This window comes from Xiphophorus maculatus, chromosome 1 (genome assembly GCF_002775205.1).
Source record: "Xiphophorus maculatus strain JP 163 A chromosome 1, X_maculatus-5.0-male, whole genome shotgun sequence".
NCBI lineage: Eukaryota > Metazoa > Chordata > Actinopteri > Cyprinodontiformes > Poeciliidae > Xiphophorus > Xiphophorus maculatus.
In genome coordinates this window covers 4,478,974-4,504,446 of record NC_036443.1, presented here as the reverse complement: position 1 = coordinate 4,504,446, position 25,473 = coordinate 4,478,974, and the positions used below count along the sequence as shown (strand labels likewise).

The 25,473-nt window shown below is 41.8% G+C and overlaps 1 protein-coding gene across 1 annotated transcript; it reads right to left on the bottom strand.

Annotated features, from left to right (window-relative positions):
• Positions 1–13,209: 13,209 nt before the first annotated feature.
• On the bottom strand, positions 13,210–25,170 carry LOC102226766 (protein FAM110A-like). The gene is made up of 3 exons (XM_005806232.2): positions 25,006–25,170; positions 16,278–16,612; positions 13,210–16,187 (listed from the first exon to the last, which is right to left on the bottom strand). Exon 3 carries the CDS (start codon positions 16,174–16,176, stop codon positions 14,770–14,772), a length of 1,407 nt encoding a protein of 468 aa, XP_005806289.1. The 5' UTR covers positions 16,177–16,187; positions 16,278–16,612; positions 25,006–25,170; the 3' UTR covers positions 13,210–14,769.
• Between the last annotated feature and the right edge of the window lie 303 nt (positions 25,171–25,473).

The following is a 25,473-nucleotide window of genomic DNA, read 5'->3' as shown; positions in this document are numbered from 1 at the left end:
ATAACAGCCTTGTGGCAACCAAACGTTGACGGCGACGCTGCGTTTCGTTACTCGAATGTCTGCTGTCACTGCATAACAGTGGATTGTTCACTCATTAATAGAGAATCCAACAGGTTGGCTTGAGCCAAACCTATGATTTGCTACTGCAGCAAGAAATTGGCTTTGAGTTATGCATCTCTAAAGCAGTCTTGCTGGAAAGTTGAAAGTTGCAATCACACAGTACCTGACATTTTTTCACAGCAGTGACGGTGCAGTCAGCTCCTGTTGCTCAGCAACTTTAAAATCGATCCACGGGTGTGACGAAGTTCCTCTTCTACGGATGCAGATCGCTTTGGGGTCACATATCATTCATGCAGATTTGACCCCTTATTGGGGCCACATTTAATTAGTATCATAAACAAAACAAAACAAAATGTTAAATTGGAATTAAGCATCAAAACCTACTTCGTGAACATAACCAAGTCTTTGCTTCGAGCAGATGTTGCACTAGACCTGGTTCGAATTTGGGATTCAGGGTGAATTATGTACATTCTTTTCAACATTAATGCTGCGTTTTGTTTATGCTGGTATTAGGAGGTTTAATTTTATTTATTTATTTCCTAATTAGAAATACAACAGGAACAGTTCCTGAATACAGAATTTTTAATGGGAATGTAGCATGTGTTTTGCCAGCCGAGTTCGTTATCCAATATGTCTACCATGAGTATAAAACTACACAAAATATATCTGTGAGCTTTTTACTTCAGTGTTTGATTGCTCAAATTAGAGAGTTGTAACACTAAGGGCTTGTTTTGCTGATAGCATCTAGTACTGCCTTGTGACTTGAACGCTCTCAACTGTAACTTAATTCCCGAATCTATCTTTGACTTCTGAGGTAAATCAAAAGCAACATAATTCAAGCAGAGGGAATATTGGGTGGATTATTAATGTTGAAAAGATGTTTGTTGCTCAAGGTTCAGTTCAAAGTAAAGAATTAGTTGTAAGCAGTCAGTCAGTATCTGTTGACAGCAATTAGCCTCATTTCTCTTTGGAAAAACCAGAAAGAGTTCTCATTTGAGAATTTTGCGAGTCTTATTTAAAAGAAATATTCCCACAAAAATATTACACTCACACTTTGAAATCATGAAGCACTTTACGTTTAATAATGCTTTGTGAGCTGTTACATCTCTTTGAGCAGTGGTTGTCGTGACCCACCAACGAGAATCTGTCCCGAGTTCTGAAAACTTTGATTACTGCTGCACACTTTAAAAAAAAAAAAAAAAAAATCTGAACTGTTCCTTTAAATCAATCAAGACCGGTTCAGCATTGCAGAACCATATTGTTCTACATTCGCGCTTCATTAGCTGCAAAAAGAGCATTTCACTGACTCTTGACCTGAGTAAATAATGAAGAAGGATCTTACGTACGCATGCGCACACTGGGACATAAAAACTCCCACAACATGTGACGAGGCCGTCCGCTGAAGCGATCAGGCAGACACTCAGTGCATCTGTGCCGCGCTAATCACGTCACAAACACGCACACGCGCACACACACGCGCGCACCCCTGCAAACACAAAATCTGTTCAACAATGCCAGTGAAATATTAATCGAGGCTTGCATTTGGAATCTTTCCTCGGCGCGGTGAGCAAAGAGACGGAAAATAAGAACGGGAACCTCAATATCAGTACTTTGATGCTTTTTCTCATATTTTCCCGCTCTTATTATAATTTAGCAAAAGTCTTCCTGCAGGAGGGAGCCGCGTGAGACGGGCGAATATGAGGTTGTGTGTGTTAAAATAGGAAAGAAAAAAAAAATGGAACCATGACGAGTTGCCACGACAGCTTGCTCTTAATCACTTTATAACCCGGAAGAAATTGCCATTTCACGAACTGGATTCCTGAGAAAAACCGGAGGCGCAACTGTCAGCGTTATCTCATCGCGCGCAGATTAGATGTGACACAGTATTTACACGCAGCTTGTATGTGACAGGAAGCTGCAGCTCAAACAGCAAAATCCCTCAGCGCGTGCTTCTGGAACTGTGCAAAGATGGATCATATCTAGCAGGAGAAGTTTTACATTTTATCTTAAAATAAAAAACATTTAGGAAGCGCTGCTGAGCTTAAACGTTTCAGCCAATGATGACTTGGGAAGCTCTCTGGGAGCACAGAGCATATCTGAGAATAAAGGCCTTATTGCGTTTTTCAGATTATGTGGTTTTTTTTATCACTTATTCGTTTCTTCTTTTAGCACCAATTTCTCAGGACTCTGAAATTAGGATCAAACTAACTTGCAAGTGTTTTTTTTTTTTCAGGAAGATACAGGAGGCTGTTTTAGGTCAATATTTACTCAACATTGATGAAAATTTGTTCCGCTGGTTGATTTTTTTTTCACTTATAGCACATGAAAAATGTCTTGCCACACAGTTAGCTACAAAGTAAGTATTAAATAAATCTTATTGTTACGTATTGCTATCGGAACACTAGCACAAAATATCGTGATAAAACCTTTAAGTCCAGATCCACCCTACTGAGGTCTGAGTTCAACAGGGTGTTGGGTTCATTACAGCGTGAAACTTTCCCACTTTAAAAAGTGAATACATTTCTTTATAGCAACGTTAGTCACACTGAGGTCAATGGAAACCTCTGGTCTGAACAGGGAACAGCAGCTAAAACCAGCTTGAATTTACTTGACAAAAACAAAAAGAAGCTTCCTTAATTTGGAGGAATCCCTCAGGGTGACAAAGGTGAGCAACGTTTTTTTTTTTTTTTTTTTACCCCTCTAGGGGGTCTTTTGTGGGCTCTAGTGTCCCTTTTTACAAAGTAAGCTGACGGGAAAGGAGAGGAGGGAAGACGTGCGGTAAACGTTGCCAGGTCCGGGAGTCGAACCCACAACAGCCACGTCAAGGACTTGAGGCCTCCAAATGTGGGTCACGCTAACCCCTAAGCCACCACAGCACGCCCAACGTTTTTTTTTTTTTATGTTTCTGTTTTTATATTGGACCATCTTGAGCGTAACTTTCCGGATGCACTAAATCATCGCTGGTGTAATCAGGCTGCAGTTGGCAGGTTGTTGTCTGAGTTATTTTCCCATAGTTCAGTTCAGTTCAGATGACAGCTGCTGATGACGGTTTTTACTGAATCCCTAAGTGCCAGCTGTGGCCCAACGGTCTACGGGCACACGCACGCCCACACACACACACACACACACACACACACACACACACACACACACACACACACACACACACACACACACACACACACACACACCCACACACACACACACACACACACACACACGCACACACACGTTCTATTGCACAAGAAGCCGCCGTAATGACTCTAGGGACACATGAGGAGTTTGAGGAAGTTTTTTGCCTTGCAAATGTCTCCATCAGAACCAAAACATCCAGATTATTCCATCTGTAGCCACCAGTATTACCTCGATATTAGAAAAAATAAATTAAAACATAGCCTTTCGTGATGTTTACACCACCTTAGGTGATCACTGAGGGAGGCATTAACCGTTAATCCTGTATGGGATGGCTGGAGTTTAATTCTTCTATGAGCCATGTTGCACTTCCAAACATTTTTAATTTGTTGAAAGAAATGCACAAGGAAACACGGTTAAAGGCTCCGAATGGAGTGTCTGAGGCCTCTAACCTTCATGAACAACCTTCCTGTAGAACTATCTCTGTTATATGCGTATAGTCACCTAAAATGTGTTAATTTATATACAGTTCCTATTATTAGGGCCACTTTTTTTCTGAGAATTGTGAAAGTCAAAATTCTGCCAAAATGAAAAAAACGGTCAAAATTCAGAGATTAAATTCTGAGGTCCTTTAAACATGACAATGATCCAGCAGAAATTGATTTTTTTTTTCCCATTTCCAGAGTAAAGAAAGAATTCAGAGATTACATTCAGATTTCTTCTTTCAATGCTCTTCCATATGTTCTCCTCCTTTGTTCTTTGTATACGTTTACTTAATTTAGTGCTTCTTTTTATTTATTGTTTGTCATTTTTTTTCCACCTTAACTTCTCTCTGCTTTGTTTATCTTTTACCTTTCCCTCAGCTCGCTCCCCTTCCCAGCTGCCTCTCAATTCCACGTTTGCCTCCTCCTGCTTCTTTCCCCAGCTGCATCTACTCCCCTGTGATTAGCTCCTCTGGTCCTCATGTCATCCTCCGCTCTCTCCACCTTCCTTTCTACGTCTTTCTCCACTGGTTTTTCCGTCTTTATCCGTATTTCTCTGCGTTCTGATTCCACTCTGCATCTCAGTCCAACTTTACACCAAACATATGGACACTTGTTGCTCTTTTGCTAAAACACTTTAATTTATTGTAAAACATCTGATCATTATTTAAGACATTTGGGGCAAAGGGTGTTTTTGCTTCTTCAGTTCATATTCAAAATGCATTTTAAAGTAAGATTAAATCACACTGGTCTCAGAAGTCTCTCCAAGCTCATAGAATCATCATTGATTTTTTTTTTATTTGTCTTTGTAGCATAGCTTAGCTAGAGATTGTCCTACTCAGAGAGAGTTTATCTTCTTCGCCTCATGTCAGCGGCTGCAGAATGAAAGAGAATCTGTATGGTGAGCTGGGACCGAAGGGTCCAACAGCAGCCTGGAGGCCATGTCTGCTTGGTGTGTTCAAAGGAGTCTGTTGTCATGTTAAAGTCCAGCAGATCTGTTTACATCGTACTTGGCAAAGTCGGAGGGCCTTCAGCTCCATCCAGTTTGTGGCAAGACACACTGTGACTCCAAGAAGCATGAGTCACGAAAAATACCACAGGGGGTAAGGATTAACAGCAGCAGAGCTGGGGGAACAAAAGGCCGTTTTGCAAAGATGAGAGTCAACAAAATAACTTTCTATATACACTATAAAGAGTCTGAATGTGACGACTGAAAAAACAAATCTGCCTTCAAAGACGTCCTGCTTGCATTTCACTGCACATAAATAAGCCTGAGTGTTTAGTTTGGAGCTGGCCTGAAAATTAGAACACAAATTAGCCTCCTAATGTAGCGTAGCATCTATTAATACCTATGTACCAAACTATGAGGTGGGTGTTGATACTGCATGATGAGAAGTGTGATACAAACTGACAATGAAATTATTTAAACTGTTAAGATGGATGGATGGGAAATAACATCTGTAATAGATAGTGAAATAATATTGAATTGATGAAATGGCAAAATTCATACTCAAAGTGAAGATTGTTATTGTTTGTTTTTAATCTAGAGATGATGACAGGATGGGGGGAAGCTGGAGACTTGACAGCAGGACAGTTGGACTAAACATGCAGGCAGAACTAAAGTGAAGTGGTTTAGATCAAAGAACTGAAATGGCCCAGACAAAGAACACACATAAATCCAAATTGAAAATCTTAACCCTCTGATGCATGACATATTGACTATACAGTCTTCCATGAGTGGGTCTTTTTGGACCCATGTTTAAATCAATGTATTTTTATGCTACTTTTGTCATTTTGATTCAAAATAACGTTTAGTATGATACTTTTGGCTGTGTTTTATTTCACACAAGTATTATTTCATGTTGGTGCAGTGGGTAGAGCTGTTGCCTTGCAGCAAGAAGGTCCTGGGTTCGATTCCTGGCCCCGGGTCTTTCTGCAAGGAGTTTGCATGTTCTCCCTGTGCATGCATGGGTTCTCTCTGGGTACTCCGGCTTCCTCCCACAGTCCAAAAACATGACTGTCAGGTTAATTGGTCTCTAAATTCTCCCTAGGTGTGTGTGTGTGTGTGTGCATGGTTGTTTGTCCTGTCTGTCTCTGTATTGCCCTGCGACAGACTGGCGACCTGTCCAGGGTGACCCCGCCTCTCGCCCGGAACGTTAGCTGGAGATAGACACCAGCACCTCCTGACCCCCTTAGGGACAAGGGTGTAAGAAAATGAATGGATGGGTGGATTATTTCATGTTTGAAATATTTTAATTTTTCACTTTTTAAGCATTTTTAGAAGAAATTGTAGAACATTTGTGACGATTTGTAGAACATTTTTAAAACAAAGCTAACCAAGCTAGCTAACATTGCCGTCTGTATTCTATTGCGCTGTGTGTATCATGCTTGTGAGTGCATGTATGTATGTGCATTTATTTATCCATCCATCCATCCACCCATTCATTTTCTTCCGTTTATCCAGAGTCTGGTTGAGGGGCAGCAGCTTCAGAAGGGAGGCCCAAACTTCTCTCTCCCCGGCCACTTCTTCCAGCTCCTCCGGGGGAATCCCAAGGCGTTCCCAGGCCAGCTGAGAGACATAGTCCCTCCAGCATGTCCTGGGTCTTCCACGGGGCCTCCTCCCGGTGGGTCGTGCCCGGAACACCTCACCAGAGAGGCGACCAGGAGGCATCCTGACCAGATGCCCGAGCCACCTCAACTGGCTCCTCTCAACGTGAAGGAGCAGCGGCTCTACTCTGAGTCCCTCTCAGATGACTGAGCTTCTCCCTCTAAGGCAGAGCCCAGACACCCTAAAAAACTAACACTAATTTCCGTGACCTCATTCTTTCAGACATGATCCAACGCTCATGAACATAGATGAGAGTAGGAACTTAGACCGGTAAATCAAGAGCTTTTCGCTTTTTGGCTCAGCTCTCTCTTCACCTCGACAGACTGGTACAACGCCCGCTTCACTGCAGACGCTGCGCCAATCTGTCTGTTGATCTCCCACTCCACTTGGGGCAGGACATCCTCCCCGACCCGGAGAAGGCTCTCTATTCTTTTTCAGCTCATTTATTTATGCTTTTATTTATATATTTTTAAGAACCTTGAACACATTGATCAACAGGTTTTGCATTTCATTCAACACATTTTCTCTTTTGGTTTTCTCATCCAGGGTGTCAGACACACACAGAGACCCCCCCCCCCACACACACACACACACACACACAAATAATACACATGCACAATAAAGTATAGGCAGTAATGTTAGCTAACTTGGTTAGATAACTAGTGTTAGCTAACTTCAAAGAAGGCTTATAGGTTGATTTGTGACAATAACACTGCCTCAGCACTGATGATCGACACACACACACATTTCTGAGGTAAAAATACAGATAATAATAAGTTCTTGCTGTGTAAAATATTATTATTCAGGGGTGAGACTTAGGACTCAGTGTGTATGGTTCACAAATAAATGTTTTCCTGACAGTCACAGCTGGTAAGAAACAAAGATTCCCATTAAATCCCACAGGAAATGAATGCGGGTCATTTTGGACCCACTTATGGAAGAATGGGGCAGTGACATAAAACATGCTATTTCTTAAAATGTGTAAAAGGTAAATAAAAAAATTGAATTGCATGATATCAATAACATGTTTGTTGAGGAATACCTGGAATATGAAGTGATGAAAGCTTTTCATTACAAAAATATTGCAAAAAGATGACATCACCGGGTCCAAAAGGAGCCACTTATACATAAGAGGGTTAACAAAGGAGAACAGCAGAAATCAGTTTCCTTCTGTATCACAAGGATGCACTACTTTGGTCTGGTCTATCACATAAATCTCAGTGAAATATAGTGATTGTTGTAGAGAGGCAAAATGGGAAAATGTGTATGAATACATTTCTAAAGCACTGTATGTGACAAATAACTGAACTCGTGCTTGCTTTCTTTGGATGAAAATGTAATCAGGTGTTAGTTGGACGTTGGTCCACAGTGACAGAAAGTTCATTCCCCGTCGTGACATTCATCTGTGTGTGTTTGTGTTTCATGCAGATCATCTTAACAGCTCCTCTCCGTCTTGTCTTTGCACGTCTTGCTTTAAAAAAAAAAAAGTCGCTTGTGGTTCGTTTGTTCATGTGTGTTTTCCAAAGGCGGCCACAGGTGTGATGTCACATAGTTTGTCGCTAGATGATTTCTGTGCAGCCTCCCACACTCTCATGGTCCTGTGGGGAAACTCAGGACTAATCATTCGTCTGCTGACAGACGGTCTGTCAAGAAAACATGAAGAAATCTGTATTACACAACGCTCCCATCCTTTACCATTAGCACAAAGAAAGGCTTACTTACACTGCTGATGCCCCATAATAGCTTTTTAATCCGTTTTCTTTATTGTGTCAGAATGTTTTCACTTGTTCATATAAAATGGTTGATCAGTGTCCAAATAGACCTAAATGAGAAATCTGAGTGCCGTCAGTTACTGTGTCCAGGGTTCCTCCGGTCAGCTCTTTTAATTTCATTTCATTTATTTGGTAGGGACAATGCACATCAAAGAAAGTTTCTGTAAACGTGCCAGAATTAGCCAAAAAGGCTATTTTTCATCTTTTGTCCTTTGACAATGCTCAATTTGTCTTGCTACAAACAAACTAAGGCTATACAATCCAGTTTAAAATGATTGAACACCATCACCAATCACTTTAAAGCTTTAATAACTTTTATTTAAAAAATTTTAAAAAACGCATTTTTTTGCATATTTTCCAAGACTGTCCCTGTGTTGTGACAGTACACTATGACACACATAATCTGTGAAAACATCCAGTTCCTCTACCCTCTCCCAGTCCGCCCAGCGCTAACTAGAAACAACCAATCACAACTAGAAGGCGGGCTTTAGTGCTGTCAATCATTAATCCGGCGTAAAACACCAGAAAATCCCAACAGGGGTCAAGGCTGGCTCAGGGTGGGGTCTGAAGGGACGCTTTCCCCAACAGTAAATGAAACTATATATACATAAATATACGTACATGTACTGTATATACGCCATAAAAATCTGTAGTGGCACAAAATGTATCATAGCTTCTGTACTTAGATCTAAGGGATGAGTGAAAACTGACAGAGGTGTTGCTTTTTGAAGGGGTTTCTAGCTTGTTTCACCCACTCATCCATATGACAATGTTTACACTAAGAGATTCACTCAAAATCTTGGGAACGGGCATCATCCTAAAACCACACTGAGCGTGGATGTACTCAGGCGATCCGACGGAGAGGGAGAGAGGAAGAAAGGCAGATGGGTCCGAAGCGATAACGGATGTAAATGCATCCCTCTGCAACAACACGCTAAGCTAACACAGACAACCCAGTTTTGTTTTCCCATGGGATATACACTCAGTCTCACAGAGAGAGACACACACACAGTCACACACACACACCCACACACGCACGTCAAAAACCCAGAGATCCCATCTGCCCTGACGCTTTAATCAGCTTATCACTCCCTGCTCCGTGGCCATTCAGGCCCTGACATAGTTCTGTTGTACACAGGAGTCAAGTATACTGTCCCACTGCAGCAGGCTGCATCAGCTGTCGCTAGCTAACCCTGAAATAAACGGAGCTCTGATGTAGAGAAACACATCCTTAAAAATACAGATGAAGGAGCATCTCTAATCTTGCTCCCGCACACAGTTGGGGCCGTTGTAGGCAGAGAAAACGGGAGTGAATTTCAGACAAAACTCTCGGAAATCTTTAAACTAATCTGTTTTAGTCTACAGGAGTGTTGTAGAAAAAACTTGAACGTTTCTGAGCTTGAAAAGTCACACAAAAAAAATTGAAAGGAAAAAGTCAGAAAGTTAAAAACATTTTCTGAAACTTTCAAAGTCATTTCTCAAAACGTTATGAGATTAATTTCAAAATTTCTCAGTTGTTTCTCCTGACTTTTCAAACTCAGAAAGTGTTCTTTCCTGAAAATTTCTGATTGAGATCCAAATTTCACTTTTTGTTTCAAGCAAATTTGTGATTTTTCCAACTCAGAAATTTCCAATTTTCTTTCAATTCAGTCAATTTAATTCAAATAGGGAAAAAAAAGATTGAGACAACAAGCACATACTTTTCAACTGAGGAGAACTGGACAGGTTTTACAGTGCGCATTCTGTCCTGAGTCGGACTTTTCACTCAGAAAACGACACAGAGCTGAGGCTCACAGACATAGGAGCGTGTTTGTATTCCAGCAGCATGCCAGAGCCCAGCTGATCCCTCGGTAAATATTGACATATGGTCGCTCTGTGTTGGGAGAAGGAGCATTAGGATGACATAGATGATTTCATTGGGTGGGGGACGTCCTCATCATCTGTCCACAGGGACACATCGCATTATCCCACTGCATGTGTTCCTCTTCCAAAGGCTTCAGGGGTTAAGCGTTGTGGGATTCTTTTTTTTTTTTACATCAAGCCTTCCCATCATATTGTTCAGTGGGTCAGAGGTGCTTACTCTGGGTTACATAATGAACCGAATGTCTGTGCTGGAAACGAGACGAATCGTCATCCTATCTTCTCAGTCAGATGTGTTTCTTACGCAAGTGTCCGATGGGGTTGGAGTGGAGAAAACATCAACGCCTCCTTTTTGCTTCTGCTTCCTCAAAGCAGAAGCAAAGGCGCTCTGTATAAATCATTATACACCGCTCAGTTTTGAGTGGAAAAATATATACAGCGCCAATACGTGCAAGATATATTGTTTAGTTTGTGTGAAATTCTTCTATTTTCCAAGATGTTTTGATTCATGTCTATAGAAGCTGGTGTCCTTTCTTAGATACTGAATTATGGATGTAACAGCTCAAATTGGCCTTTACTACCGTCATTCAGACAGCACACGGTCAGACAGAAATTCAAAAATACTTTATTTAACCCAAAGGGAAATTACATGTGTAACTAGTGTCATTCAAGTATCTTCAAAGAGGCGTGTGGATGGTAATGTTGTTGGCAGGATGGATCTGCAGTAACAGTCAGTCTTGCAACAAGTCTGGAGAAGTTTCTGCCTGAAGACTGTTGCTGTGTGATAGTGATGGTTATTTATGACAGCAGAGACAATATTCCACAGTAACATCTATAGGATGAGACCTTCAGTTGTTGGCAAGCACTACAAATTCACCTCATTTGCTTTGGTCTTGGAAAGTCAGGTCTTGAAAGGTTTGATTTTGGAAGGTCTTGGTCTGGGAAGGCCTGGTTATTATTTTTTATAGATTTGTTATTTTTTGGAAGTTCTGGTCTAATCTTGGTCCTGGTTTCAGAAGAATCAGTCTTAAATCCATCTGCAGCAAATACGAGTCTCTTCTTAAAGTCACCTGAGGGTTTTGCAAGTCAACTATTCAAACCAGCCATGAATTGTGACAATGCATGATTACATAATAGTGAGGATGCTGGACCCAGACGTACCCTTACATAAGCCTACATTCCTACTTAATCCATCGTGGCTCTTGGTCCTGTGGAAGTGGGTGAAGCAGTGCAGCGAGATTCAGGGACATTATTGAACTGATCCATCATTCATCCATGAGGAGAAACATTTATAGAGGCCCTGTTACAGTTCCTCTAGTTTAGTGTTTCAACCTCAAGCTTCTCTGCCGTGTTTGAGCCTCATAACTGTTGTGTCATGTCGTCTTGTTGGATCTGTGATTCTTCCTCTGAGTGTTTCTGCCTGTTAATGAGGGCTAATCTGGACAGCAAACAGCTGCTGTCATGATGCCCAGCTTCATCAGTTCACATTTGTCCTCTGGCCACCCACATCCTCCGCTACAGGAAGTAGCAAGCAAAAGGAATCTAGGTTCCGAAAGAAATTCCTTGCACTTCTCAGATCATTCTTTGCCCGCCTCCATCTGTTTCGGCTGCACGATTTAGGGGCAAAACCAATTATGTCTGAACAGCCCTGGAAAGACAGCATTTTTGGAAAATGCTTTGAAGCTTCAGGGTGGAACTTGTAATGTTTTAAAAATGACAAATCTAATCAGTCATCTGTCAGTGGTCCCCAGCTCAAAATAGGTGTAACCCACAGTGCAGATGTCTGAAAACTCCACCTCAGACAGGAGACCTCATCCAATGTGGCGTTTGATCTGGAAAACGGAAGCAAAAAGGAAAGTCTTTATGGCGAGCGGGCTCGGTTTTTAGTTCTCTGGACATTCATTGTAAGGGAGAACTCATTTTCTATTAAAGCGAGCTGAATCACTGTTACTGAAATCTAGGATCTTGGAGAGACTGAATAACAAAAAACTCCATGCTCCTCTGTTTATCTAATTGTCTCACAACTTCAAAACATTGTCTGGCTAAAACGTGCTATTATCTAATTTCTAACACAAATGAAATCAGAGTGTGGAAAGTAGCTCAATATAAGTTATTATCTATTATTGCTAAATTCTTGTTCGCCAGGAGTGAGTGCTACAAGTTAATGGCTCAGTGCAATCTGCTGGGTTTCCAAAACTTTCCAACCAATTTCAGAAACAAACTGTGTTGTTTAGTTATTAGGATTCATTGCAAATGTAAAAGAATTTGCATGTTTGGATTATGTCGACGTTTTTGTGGAGTGCCTTCTGGCAACATTTCTTCTGAGTCTAAAATGAGCAGGAATGAAAAGTCTTCAGCTGCCTCAAATATTAAAAAAAGAAATCTTTAAGAAAAAACTGCTTTACTGAAACATACTTTTGAGCTATAAACTTAAATCATTTCATCCAATGTCAGAAAACATTTTATATTTTCTGACATCACATGTCAAGTAAGAATAGAATTTACTGCCAACATAACCCTTTCACACCCATTCATTTTACACTGCTCCTCTTTAAAAGTGTTTTATGAAGCAGTTGAACCCTCCAAAAAGAGATTTAAGAGCCCTGAAAACAGGTGTGGTTTAGTGTGAAAATGAGAAACCCCCGTCTGCTCCCCCAGTGAAGCGAGAGATGTTCTGAATTTTACAATAATGGACTCTTAAGACAGCCACAAAAAGCAGGAAAGTGAAGAAAAACTCCCCTGGGAAGCTCAGTCTGAGCGCCGGGTGTCAATTATTGATGCAGGAGTGAGATGTGAATTACCAAGAGTAACACTTGCCTTCACTTAAAAGTGCCCTGCAGAAGTATTCATACCCCTTGATCTTTTTTTTTTATTGCATTTAGTAAAAATTCTGTTTACATTATGTGATAAAGAAACAAAGTCGCCCATGTTTGGAAGGGAAAAAAGGGAAAGGATGCAGGCTTTTCTTTTTTCTTTACAAATAAAAAGTAGGAGGAATTTTTACTCAAGCTCCTGCATTCAAACACGCCTAAATAAAATTTACTTAAACAAAATACCTTCAGAAATCACAAACTTGTGTGCGAATTCTACTCGGTAGAAATCTAGTTCTGTGAAATTGAACTTCATGAAGTCCAACTTTGGGTTGGAAGTCTGTGACTATACCATGACACAGCAAAAAACCTCACAGGGTGTGAATACTTTAGCTGATCCCAAAACAGATTTTGCATTATAACCTGAGGAAGTGACACAAAGACTTCTTTAAAACTCAAAAAGCAGAAATAAAGACAAGTTAATACTCAAACATATTTTATTAATGGATTCGGGATACAACACTGTAAAGCATTTCGGACCTCTTTATCAAAGACTCTTTGGGCATCCAGTGCCTGAAAAAAAAAAAAAAAAAAGCATATTTTGTTTTCAGATGCTCTCTGATCTGATTGCCACTGCATGCTACCGCTGATTCTGGTGTGAAGAAGAGGAAGACCAGACCAGACTGAGAACAGTTCAACAGACGCAACAAACAGGAAGTTTAATACAGAGCGATTCTCTCGCGCTCCATGCGGAGCAGCAGCTAACACATCGCATCCCTTCTGTTTACTCACTGAACGTGTGAGTGCATTTAAATGCATGTGCGACTCAGTCTGATCTCTGTACACAAAATCCCCTTTTAGTGAAAAAAAACCCCATTAAGTTATGTTTTCCAAATAAATACTGGTCCATTTGTTACTATGCCATCTTCCTGAGTCACGGACATATTCGTGCACCACAGATCCCGGAGCGCCCTCTGTTTGCTTGTGAGATCATCCTTCATCATATGACTCGCTCTTCCCCCCCGTGCCAAGACGCACGTGGTAAACCGATTTCCCAGGCTGCGCCAACGCAGAATAATCCAAGGCTGCATCGGAGGCAACAAGTAAAGATCAGATGAAAACTCCCCTGTGACTGAACTGGATGTGCTGTGAATCTGGAAGCCTGGGGCTCGCTTCCTGCTTTTTTTTCTTCTTTCTTTCTTTTTGATATGACATGTTACGGTATAGTGTATACAAACATGCTGACAGAAACATTTATGGTAACAGTTTTACAGCCAACCATTTTCTTTGTAACTTTTTAAAAATACGAACATATTTGTGGAAGCTTTACTTGTAGGTTTCACAGTATGAACGTGCTTCTCTTGCTGCTCTGCTTTTCAATAGTCTCTGTGCTGTGCAACTTTATGGCAGTCTGTAGCCAAACTCTGGTATAAAACACACACACATACATGTACACTTACAGTACCTATAGGGACCTTTTAGCACCCTCTGCCTTCATTCTCACCAGCATTGACAATAATCTGTTATTGCTTGCAAATACCAATGAGATCAACTAAAAGAACGTAACAATGCATTGTCCAGTTGCAGTCCTGACTTGCAGCCTTTGGAACAGAAACTAAGGGGTGCACCGACTGATCAGCTGGCCAATCAGCCAATACTTGCATGTGAAACCGATCTTTTGTGACCTGGAAATCAGCTGCTGATTTTCCCGACAACGTCTTCATATTAACAATAGTTACCACACTATTGCCAATTTAGTGACTTTGACACTAAATTTACTAACTCTTCAAGCAAAACATTTGGTATTTTGCAAAAATCGGAAACAGCAGGTCAGATTTCGAAAGGCCACTAATCAACCAGAAATTTGCAATCGATGCACCCCCAACATAAACTGACTCATTTCTGTCTTTTTGCCCAGTAAAAGTGAGTCCTCTCAGGAAACTGAAGACAAACTACCAGATGATCCGGAACATTGATCCGGAACGTTGATCCTGAACGTGGAAATAAGGCAGCGAAACAAGAACGAACAAGCCGTCATCATCAGTCTAGACGTTCGAGACGCCACTGTTCGCCTCTCTCGCCTGCCGGATGCCGTACAGCCATTTGATGACTCGTGCGTTCCTCTCGATGACCGAGATCCCGTAGGGGACTCTGTCGTTCGTCCTCAAGGGCCCGTCCTCATCATCCTCCTCCTCGTCACCGCCTCCGTACCCCCTTATTCGCTCCACGTCGTCCCCGCACTCCGAGCTCGGCGTGCTGACGCTGCGGAGCTTGGAGACGGACACAATGTCTGAGTTGGCCCGGGTGAAGCGCTCCACGCCGCCCAGTCCCTCCACCTCCTCTGGGTCCAGCCCACAGTAGTTGAAGAAGCGCTCCAGGTCAGCAGTGGCGCGCGAGTAGCGGTCACTCAGGTCCGACTTGGAGCGGTGCAGGGATGGGTGCTTGCGGGAGGAGCCTTTGGAGCTGGCGTTGGAGATGCGTGTGAAGGCTGGGGAGGCCGGCGGGATGATGCCCGCTCGGACCAGCATCGGGCTGGGGGGTGGGTAGGCCGGAGGCGATGCCAAAGTTTGGGATGAAGTGTTGACCTTGACTGGTGGCTGATTCTGTGATTGAGGAGGCGGCGGTGGAGGGGGGAGCTGGGAGTGTGCAACCTGACCCTGGGGGATCTGTCGAGGCCTCAAGTGGGGATGCAATGCAACTCTCGGTGGCTTCTTCACCTCGGCATGAGGCCGAACGTCAACTCTGCGGACAGTCACTGAGTTAGGGGCGTTGTAGGGGGCCTGAACCCCCCGTACAACCCGTGCTGGGATGGGGGGTGGACGACGGGACAGTTCTGCTGCAGGGACGCAACGGTTATTGCTAAGCAGGGAAGACGTGCAGGAGGAGGTGGACGAGGAGTTGTTGGTACCGTGGTTCAAGGGTTTGAGGTTGTTGACGAGTCTGTTGCTCTTATCCTGTTCTGCAGACAGGCTACTGCAGATGCTCTTCACCCCTGATGATGGAGACGAAGAGGAGGGGGAGGTGGAGGAAGACGACTGTGCTCCATCACACACATCATTGATTAGATTATTCAGGATATCCAGGTTGAAGGGTCTCCTCTCCCCCAGCACCACGCCGCCTCCCCGGTTCTCCACATCAGCTGGGCAACGGGGAACCTTCCGGGCGGTCGGGGCGCCCACGCTGCCCTGGAGCATCATCACTGGGGGGACAAGGGGCTTCCGGATGAGTGGTGCCTGGATAGGCGCCTGCCGAGTCAAGGCCACTTGCTGGCTCTTCACGTACTTGGCCTTGTCGGCCTCCAGGCGCTCCACGGCGCTCAGCTTGCGGGCTCCTGGCTCGGCAGGGGGGCGGAAGTAGTTGGGACCCTTGTTGAGTATTCTGAAGGGTCTGCCTGAGGTGAAGGCGACCCCGGCCAGACGGCTATCTGAGGGCCTCAGCGTCTCCACCGGCATCACTGCGGGACCTGAAGCAGAAACAGAGGTTATTGGAGAATTCTTACGAATCGTACGTCAGACATCCCACCTCCCCCCACAGCCCACATTAACTTTCTTACCAGTTGCTGATCTGAGGTCCTCGCTTTTCTTCTGTCGCTCCTCTCCTTCTTTTTTTCTTCTTTCCTCAGTCAAAGACTACTTGTGGGACTGGGTCAGCTGAGGTCAAATTTCACATCAAGACCGTCCGGACTGCCTCTGTCACCTCGGTGGCAACCCACTTGGGAGATCGGGATCAGAGCCTTAATGAAGAACTCAAAGGTCCGAAGATGAACCAGTAGTGAGAGCGGTAACACGGCAGCCCTCTCTGATCCTCTTTATGACGTCCTGCTCGTCTGCCGAAGCTTAAACCTCCAGCTGTGATCAGAGGCAACCACTCAGCCGAGCCGCTTCGGTCCTGAAAGGGTAGAACAAGGAGTAGTCCGGGTCAGACTCAGATGGAGTTTCTGGTTGCTGCTCAATAAGAAAAAGACAAACCAAAAAAAAAACATCCGCACACTCAGATACACACTCTCTCTCTCTTTCTCTCCTCACACCGACACACACAGCTCTCCGTCTGACAGACGGAGACTCTCTTCAACTCTGGAGTGGAGCAGACTGGGGGGGGTAGAGAGGCTTTAATACTACGTCTGGCTCCTCCCAGGCACCCAATCACCCCGCAGGCCGGGAGCCGTGGAGGCAGGAGCTGCTCCTGTATTGGCCCAGCTCGAAAGGCACTCCAACCAATCAGACCTCTCCCCACCTCCCCTCCTCCTCAGAGCACAACAAAACACTGAGGCAAGGCTTTCATTCAAATGAAAATTCATTGAAAGGGAGAAAGGGGTGGATGGGTGCAGTGGGGGGGGGGACAACGGACGAGATGCAATTTTTTACATTGACTTGCATCAAGCTCAGTGGGGTTCTATGACGACGCTGTGCAGAAAAAAAAAAACACACACAATCGCACTTCTTTGTTCGTCTCTGTGTCGGGAGAAGAGGAAACAAAGTGAAGAGTCTGTTTGGGTGTGAGCAACTGATTCTTTAAATAATTCAACAAAGGATGGTGTTATTTTAAAGATATAAACTGGTTTCCACACAGTTTAACAGTTTATGTTGGGTAAAACGCAACTGAAGTCAAGAAATGCTGGTTTAAAGTTCAACAAAGGCAGACAGGGAAAGTTTCTATCCATTTATTTCTAGAAATAACAGAGATTAATTTTGGATTATTTACCTCAGATGTCAAAACTTTAAAGTGTTGCTGATATGAACAATCTATTTACTCCACCTACATGTTTCTGGCTCTACTTCTACAGAAAAACAACTTCCCCTCCCCCAGGACAGCCGTTCTTATCATTTACCACATTACCTCTACAGTTACATCACACTCAGTTAAGGGTCTTTCTCCTCCCTACCCCCACCTCTCCTCCACCTGCAACCCATCTATCCACACAATTTAATGGGGCTTTTTTTTTTTACTGCCATCCTCCACAGCATATGAACTCATTGTTTTCCCCCTGAACAACAGCCAATTAGAAAGAAGACAGAGAGCAAAACACATCACTACTGCATTGAGAAACAGGAAGTTGGTTTGCCTTAATTTGAGCCTCAAGAGACAGAAAAACATGTTTACTAAAGCTACGCAACATGTCCAGTTGAAGTTATCATTGCAATGTGTGCAACATCAAGACAAACAAACTGAAAAACAGTTTACGCCCAGTAGCCATAAGGGCATTACATGCTACCTAGTACCATTTATAACCCAATTTTGTTATAGTCCATGTAATTCCATTACATGTTTTTATAATGACAATAAAGATCATTAATTGATTGATAAAACCACAACTAAAAGTTAGGATGAGGGAAAGGGCAGCCAATATTTCTGCAGACCCCACACATTCTGAACACAAACCACTTAGACCTTTAGTTTCAGTAGTTGCTTTTATACTGTGTCAAAAGGGTAGGGAAATATACACACATATATATAAGTAAATATTTGTTATTGATATACGATATTGATATGGAATATCAGCATCGGCACAAACTTTTATATGGGTGCATTCCTAATTTCTTTGTTTTTAATTTGCCAACGTCTCCAGTACTAAATATCTCTCTTTTGTATAAAAGAGATGGATAAAATACATCTTTTTTAAAAAAAAATCTATTTTGCTATAATGCAAAAGAGTTAATCATCTGATATTTTCTGTAACTCAAAAAAGTTGTTTTAACACAGAAGTGACATCTAATAAACACATTTTGATTCAAAGTGAATTTCAAAAGCTGCAACATGATTAAACTTGCATTATGCTGTAATGTACAAATGAAATCATCATGAGAAAAAATACTTTTACTTTACACTGTAAAGTATCTACATTTAGCAACTCTAAATAAATAGAACAAAAATGATCTTTCACAACACTTAAAAGTTACTTTGTCACAGTAATCAAGTAGTGTACATGGTAGATTAAACTTTCTTTAACACCTAATGGGCTGAAACTAGCAATCTACACAGTAAGAAATTAAGTCTGATGTCTCTCTTCAGAGAAATTCTACACAATAAAAGTCCATATTTGACACAGTTTCAATGAGCATCACAAGTGTTGGATGTCATTCGAAGCAAAGCTCAAACATGACCTTCAAAATACCAATCTTGCTCATTCATAAGTTAGATTATGAAGAAAGCTGCTTTGAAATTTCTTCATGCTCAACAGATCTCTTCCTCTAGCATGCTTGGTAGTTTGGATGAAGCAAGAGGAGAGAACTTCTCTTTCAGTAATGACGACAATCACTGAACTAGGTTTGGATAAATCTGATGAGCAGGAACAGATTTAAAGGAACTTAGAAGGAAAGGAGAGGTTTCAGAGTTTACTGTAGCTGTCGGGAATTTTCAGCTGAAGGAGGAAAATCGATGGCATTATTTCTGTTTGTTTGGACAACAGCTGTCAGAAAATTATTCTGCTCATCAGGCATGTACTTTTTTCTGATGACCAAACTGCCTTGTCAAAAACTGGTTCCTATTAACACGACAATCTCTGAATTCCTCTTGAATTAAATATAAGTGGAATTTCTCTTTAACACAGAAGCCAGTGAGCTGAGTGCAGCAACCATCAAAACTCTACAATTTATTTACACTTTTCATAGATGGTACAAGAATCCTGCAGGTGAAGGAAAATTATTCATGGATTTCTTTATCAAGCACATCTGCAAAAGTGCAGCTAATGAAGCTGAAATACCGAGTAGAAATTCTACTTGACACATTATTGGTTGACATTTGGAAAACAGCTCAGTTCCTGAGACACTTGAAAGCTGAATGGGTAAAACAGAACTTTGCTTAGATCTGATGGTTGAAAAACCTCAATAACAAGTTAAAAACAATATATTTGTTATTGAGCTCATGTCTATTTAATCACTAATTTACCAGCAAAAAGGGGTTTTTAATTTAAAATGTTGCTTGTCAGCATAGCTTTTAATAAAATGTGATCAATTACAAACTGCAATTCTCCATTGTTGCTTTCTTTTTACAGAATCAATCATCAGACTCCTTCATCCCTGATGTCGGCAAATCCTTTAAACAAATGAAGGACTCGATGCCAGTCACATTAGCTTAAACCCATCTGCAGATAACTTTAACCCAATTATTCATGCTTTATTCAGACACTGTTTACTTACAATGTAGTCATGAATAGAGAGACAGAGCACCAATTCTCATTAAGCTGCTAAATAAATTCACCCCATATGGAGATCAGGTTTGGTCTACGTATTTAAATGTGAAAGCTGTAGAGCTATGAGCATGCAAACTATCTCCAGGCTGGAAAGTCATTCCAGCTGAAAACAGCAGCTATTGTCATTCGTTTTCTCATGAAAAAGGGTCAGACGGCTAAACCGTTATCTCTGCTAATGTGTGTGCAAACAACACCGCTACCCCACTGATCAATAAACCACATTAGCACCAATCAGCGTGAAGCAGAAAGCAAACAAAGTGTAAAAGCATTTTGTGCAGCCACACACACACACACAAAAACCCGGCTGATGTCTCCAAAAGCATCAGACCGCAGTCCCAGTCCAAGAAATGACATCTCTTTTCCACAGTGGAAACTTCGATTGGTTTCCTTATTATAAAAAAAAAGTGTGATCCACAGTGGTATGAATAAGGCTGCTTTTTACATTTAGTGTTTCCAACCACTAACTGTGGTTGGTGGATGGTGGCTTATGGTTTGTGTCTCTCAGTGGGTGTAACAATGTGGAGGGTAGACGACGTGTCAGAAAGTGAGTGAGAATGCTGCAAAAGAGCTTAAATGGAGCAATAATAAGATGACACACCAGCTGGTTTTAAGGTCAAAGTTAGTGAGAGAATAAAAAGAAAGTAGCAACATGTAAGGGAAATGGGTTCCTCGTCAAAAATCATGTAATCCTGCACAAAAAGTGTTCACACCAAGTCAGGGACAGTCAAAACATGCAGAAGGAGCTCTACTCAACTCCATGTGTGGTGGAGACCCTGAACACACCATCACCATGGTGACAAATGGTGGTGGCAGCATCAAGCTTTTCTTCAGGAGGTGGAGGACAGCTAGGCAAAGCAGATTTTTCTCTACATGTGCAAAGTTGTTGAGGTAACCCCAGGAGGCCTTACAGGAGAAATATCATGATATAAGTTTGTAGATGTGCACCAATTGATCGGCCAGCTGACCGGCCGATACTTGCATGTGAAATCAATCTTATCTACCATTGCAAAGGTCTAAAATAGATGTTGTCCCGTTTTGCTCTGCTGATGATGAGCCCACCCAGCAAGTCACCATCTATATGTATGCCATTAACAATAGTCAACCCACTTTTTGCCAACTTTAGCATTACATTTTGCACAAAAAAAAAAAAAAATGGTATAAGCCAAAGTCAGAAAGTCAGGCTTTTCAAAGATTGGGGAATGGCTAGAGAACTGGAATCGGTGTTTTCCAAATCTTAGCTCTTCAACAGAAAATAGTTCAAAACAAATTTGTTTCTTGGGTACTTCAACATTTTTTTCTCACATGTCACAACTAAACAACTTTATATTAAGAGCAAATGTGTTAATATTGTCCAAAACAGTTTATTGGATCATATTCACATAGTTTCTTCTGCTAATATCATTGAGTGACTGGCCAGAAAACTGCAATTGATGCAGCCCCTAAAACGGCTGTTAAGGCAAAAAGCAAACTTTGAAAAGCTTAAATTATTTTTCATCCACGTAATTATATACTATCTTCTCAACAAATTACATTGAAGTTTGAGGTTTTAACATAACAAAAACTTAAAAAGTTCAGCAGGGTTGAATATTTCTGGAAACAGTTTACTTGGACAAAACAGAAAAAGAGGACGTAGCCTTCTGAAGGTCCAAACAGCGAAGGCCGTGGCCAAGATGAGTTCATATGTGTGTGTTCTGTGACGCCAGATTGTCGGTCATATCACAGCGGCCTTGGTCCCTGCAGACACTGACTCCCCCCACCAGTCAGCGTTGAAAACAAGAAAAGCTCCGCCCAAAAGAGTTGTCAGAAATGTCCTCTAATCACACGTGGATTTGACTGGAGGAAGTCTGGTCAAGTTTGATTACAATTAAAAAAAAAGAAGAAAAAAAAGAAGTAGTGAGAGACAATTTGCTCTAGAGTTTCTAAACAAACTGAGTGACCTGATGAGTTTGTTAGAAGTGACTTGTGAGGGTTTTGCCCCTGATGGACGAGGCGAGCAGGAAACACTGACACATTTTACAACAGCATGACGATAAGAAAGAGAAAAAAAACAATAAAAGTTGCTCAGCTATGTAGGTGTGTTTGCGTCTTGCAGGACGGCCCTGTTTTTACGAGTCGTCTATTTATGGCTGCTTGCCATTTTCCAGGGAAGATTTCAAACAATACACTGAAAACGTTGTCTTAAAGACTGCAGAAGAACTTATCTGCAGCCTGACAAATACAATATAACAAATACTGATGCGGACTTACAACTAGCAGTAAAGGAACGGTGTCGATCGGTTTTGGAATGGAAACAGACATAACAGTGTACCGAACATCACCGACCCGTTATTGGAAACTTTAGAATTAACAGAATAGAATCATTTAGACAGGTGGTGCTGACATCACCTTTCTAATTCTTATCATGCCTCCCATATTCAAAGCTCTAACTAAGCCCAATTTGAATTTTTAAAACCAGGCTCCATTTTATCTTGCCACTCATTATCCCACGGAGACATCCTGACTTCAACCAATGACAAACTGAAAGAGTTCAAAAGGCTATCCCCCCCGTCCCTTTAAAGGCTAATTTAAGTGGGGTGTTGGGGGGTCCTGAGACGTCTGATGAAGACAGACAGCCCAGCAACACGTCTCATTGTCCTGGCCTTTACACACTGAGCTGTGAACCCATTTCCTGGAATCAGAAATGAGCAACATGCATAACTAACATGACCGGACTCCAGAGTTATGCAACTATATTAACCGCAGAAACAACCACTGAACCATGAGTCAGTTGTTTTAGCACTTAAACCTCTCTTTGGCAGCATCCAGACTCCCCCTCTCTCTGTCCATAAGGGGCCTCTACCCCCCCAAAGGTGGGAAAGGATGCAAACAAAAACTTTTTGTGTTGTACAGCGTTAGATGCATGCACCCATTTATAAATATTTCACTGAGTTGGTTAGAAGTGAAAGGAATAAGGATAATTGTAGCTTAAAAAACTAATAATGAAAACAGAGAAGGAAGTTGAAACAATCGTGCCTTTCAAAGCAAATTCAAAGAAAAATTATTGGGAAATGTTTCTTTCTGACTTCTCGTGACAAAAGGTTCATTGCAGCCTGATATTCAGCAAGATATTGGAGAAGAAGAAGAAGTGGAACATGGAGAAAGAAGAAGCCAACACAAAAATGGTGTTGGGTTATTTCACAATATTGCCCTGCTGTAAGGCCAGAAAAAAGGCCTGGTTCTCAGCTTGATCGTCTATGAACAGCTGGTAGAAACTCAAAAATCAGATTTTTTTCTGATCTGTGCTAAACATGGAGAGGACTCTGCAACAACAACACTCTTCAGCGCAACAGTTGTTACAGACTAAATACAGATAACTTTCTATTTTAATAACTTACCACCTCTTTACCTTCTTAAACTTTTTATGTTGCATTAAATAACATGGATGACATACAGAACCTGAATGCGTGGCACAGATAATCAGCTAAAACTTATTGCAGCGCAAGTAGTTTTTGGCAAAACATATTGCATACATTAACATTGCAATAATGATGAATTTGCAGCCTACTGTGTTTTAATCTTTTGAGTTTCTACACTGTCTGTCATGGAACATGCTGGCTTTAGAAACGTTACAGATATCAATTTCAAGAGAATCGTTTACATTAGACGTGAAGGAAAGTTGGAAAGTTTAAAATCCAATTCCTGCCATTTGTTTTCCTTTTATTTAGAAAATAGCAATAAAATCCTGGTTTACACCAACTTTTCTCTCTCTCATCCACAGTGTCACTTTGCCTCTCCTCCAAATAATTACACACCTCTGCTGCAGGAAGGCTAGAAAAAATGTTTCGAATGATCTTAGTCGCCTAAAGTCAGTATTAAAGCTCTGCAAAATCAGATTCTAAGAAATTGGCTTCAAATCAAATGATGCTGTTTCCCAGCTGTTTTATGTTTGACCAAACAGCTGAAGCATGCATTTTATTCAACTCTCTGCTAGCATCAAGGTAAATGATTTTAGATGAAAACAGATACAGTTTTGCACAGGATTCTGTTTTTACATTTTCCCAGGGATGATTCTCAAAACCGAGATGATAAATCCCCAACTGATCCGAGAACAGAGTTAGCCATACATTAGAGCGGGAATGAGTGGCTGACGGCAGCTACTTTCACCTCACTCAGCTGGAGCTGATCTGCAAAGATAACCAGAACACACACACGCACGCACGCCGACTGTCACACACCTGGGGGCATAAAGCACACATTAAACGCTTGGTTTTATGCAGCAGCTACAGCACCCGAAGGCAAACAAAAAAAAAAGAAAGAAGAAAAACAAAGACTTTTCTCTTAACGTGGTGAGGAACATTCCAGAAACGAGTAATCACATACTGCTGCCCTGACTCAGATTCAGAACCACCATACACACAATCACACACACACAGGAAGAGAGAGTGGTCACCAGGATGTCAGTGTTGGATTTATGATGAAAGTGTGTTACTCACACACGCACACGCCCACACAGAGGCATCATTCTCCTATGGTTAACCCTTTGTAAATCCTGGTTCTCTTATCACAGACAGGTGTTGGCAGCAGAAACAGTTTCTACTTGTTTTAGCCAACAGTCTGATTAACTCCTTCTCTTCGGTCTAAAACAATCACATTAATCGGTATGAGAGAAAACTTTTCCTTTCTAAAACATCTTCTCAGTGCCGTGTGTTCATCCCGTCAGCGTGACGCGCCGCGCTTCAACCCGTTACAGCCGAGAGAATGAAAACCTGCCCGACGTTACAATTCACATCGGTATTTTTAGATCTGGTATTTGCAGAGAAGGACAAAGAAGTCCAGTCAGCGCGCTGAAAAGCACAACAGCTACTCATACTATCAGACATTTTCAGATGCTTCTTGGGACGCTTTACAGTAAATTTAAATGTTTGTTTTTTTTCTTGACGGACAGAAGTATAATGCAAAAAAAATAAAAAATCAATAGATGACAAATTAAACTCATTTAAAGTGGAGAAAAAAGCAACATGACGGCCCCTTCTTTTAAGTATCTAAACTCATATCTACACAATGGATGAACAGCTTTCTGCTCAAACATGCAGGACATAGAAAGTGTACTTACTCTATCTAAACAAGCCGTGAAGGCAGCTCTGAGGAGTCCCGGGCTTCACTGAAGGAAGCAGGTAACAGTGCAGCTTTATAAGTAGCGTCGTCCCTTCCTGTGAGTAAGTGTTCAGGCCAAATGAAGAGCAACCTGAAAAGTCTCCCTGCTCCTCAGGCTCCAATCCACTCCTCCTCTTCCTCTGCTGGCTGAGGAAGACTCCACCCTGCTCTGCCTAGAAGCAGGAAGGGAGGTAGGGGAGCAGGAAGTGAGAGCTTTAACGAGAAACCACATGGTCCTCCCAGCACTTTATTATGATCCGGCCCTTTGTTGTTGTTTTTTTTTTGTGTGTGTGTAAATAGAAATTATTTTACCTTCCTTATATGGTTTATCTCATTTTACCTACACTGTTGAGTTGAAAAGTATATTGAGGGCAACAAAAGATGTATTTATTATTATTATTTCTTATTAAAAGTTGTAAAAAAAAAT

Bases quoted from the DNA above. Each gene is read 5' to 3' on its own strand.
- LOC102226766 (XM_005806232.2), bottom strand. From the start codon at position 16,176: ATGCCGGTGGAGACGCTGAGGCCCTCAGATAGCCGTCTGGCCGGGGTC.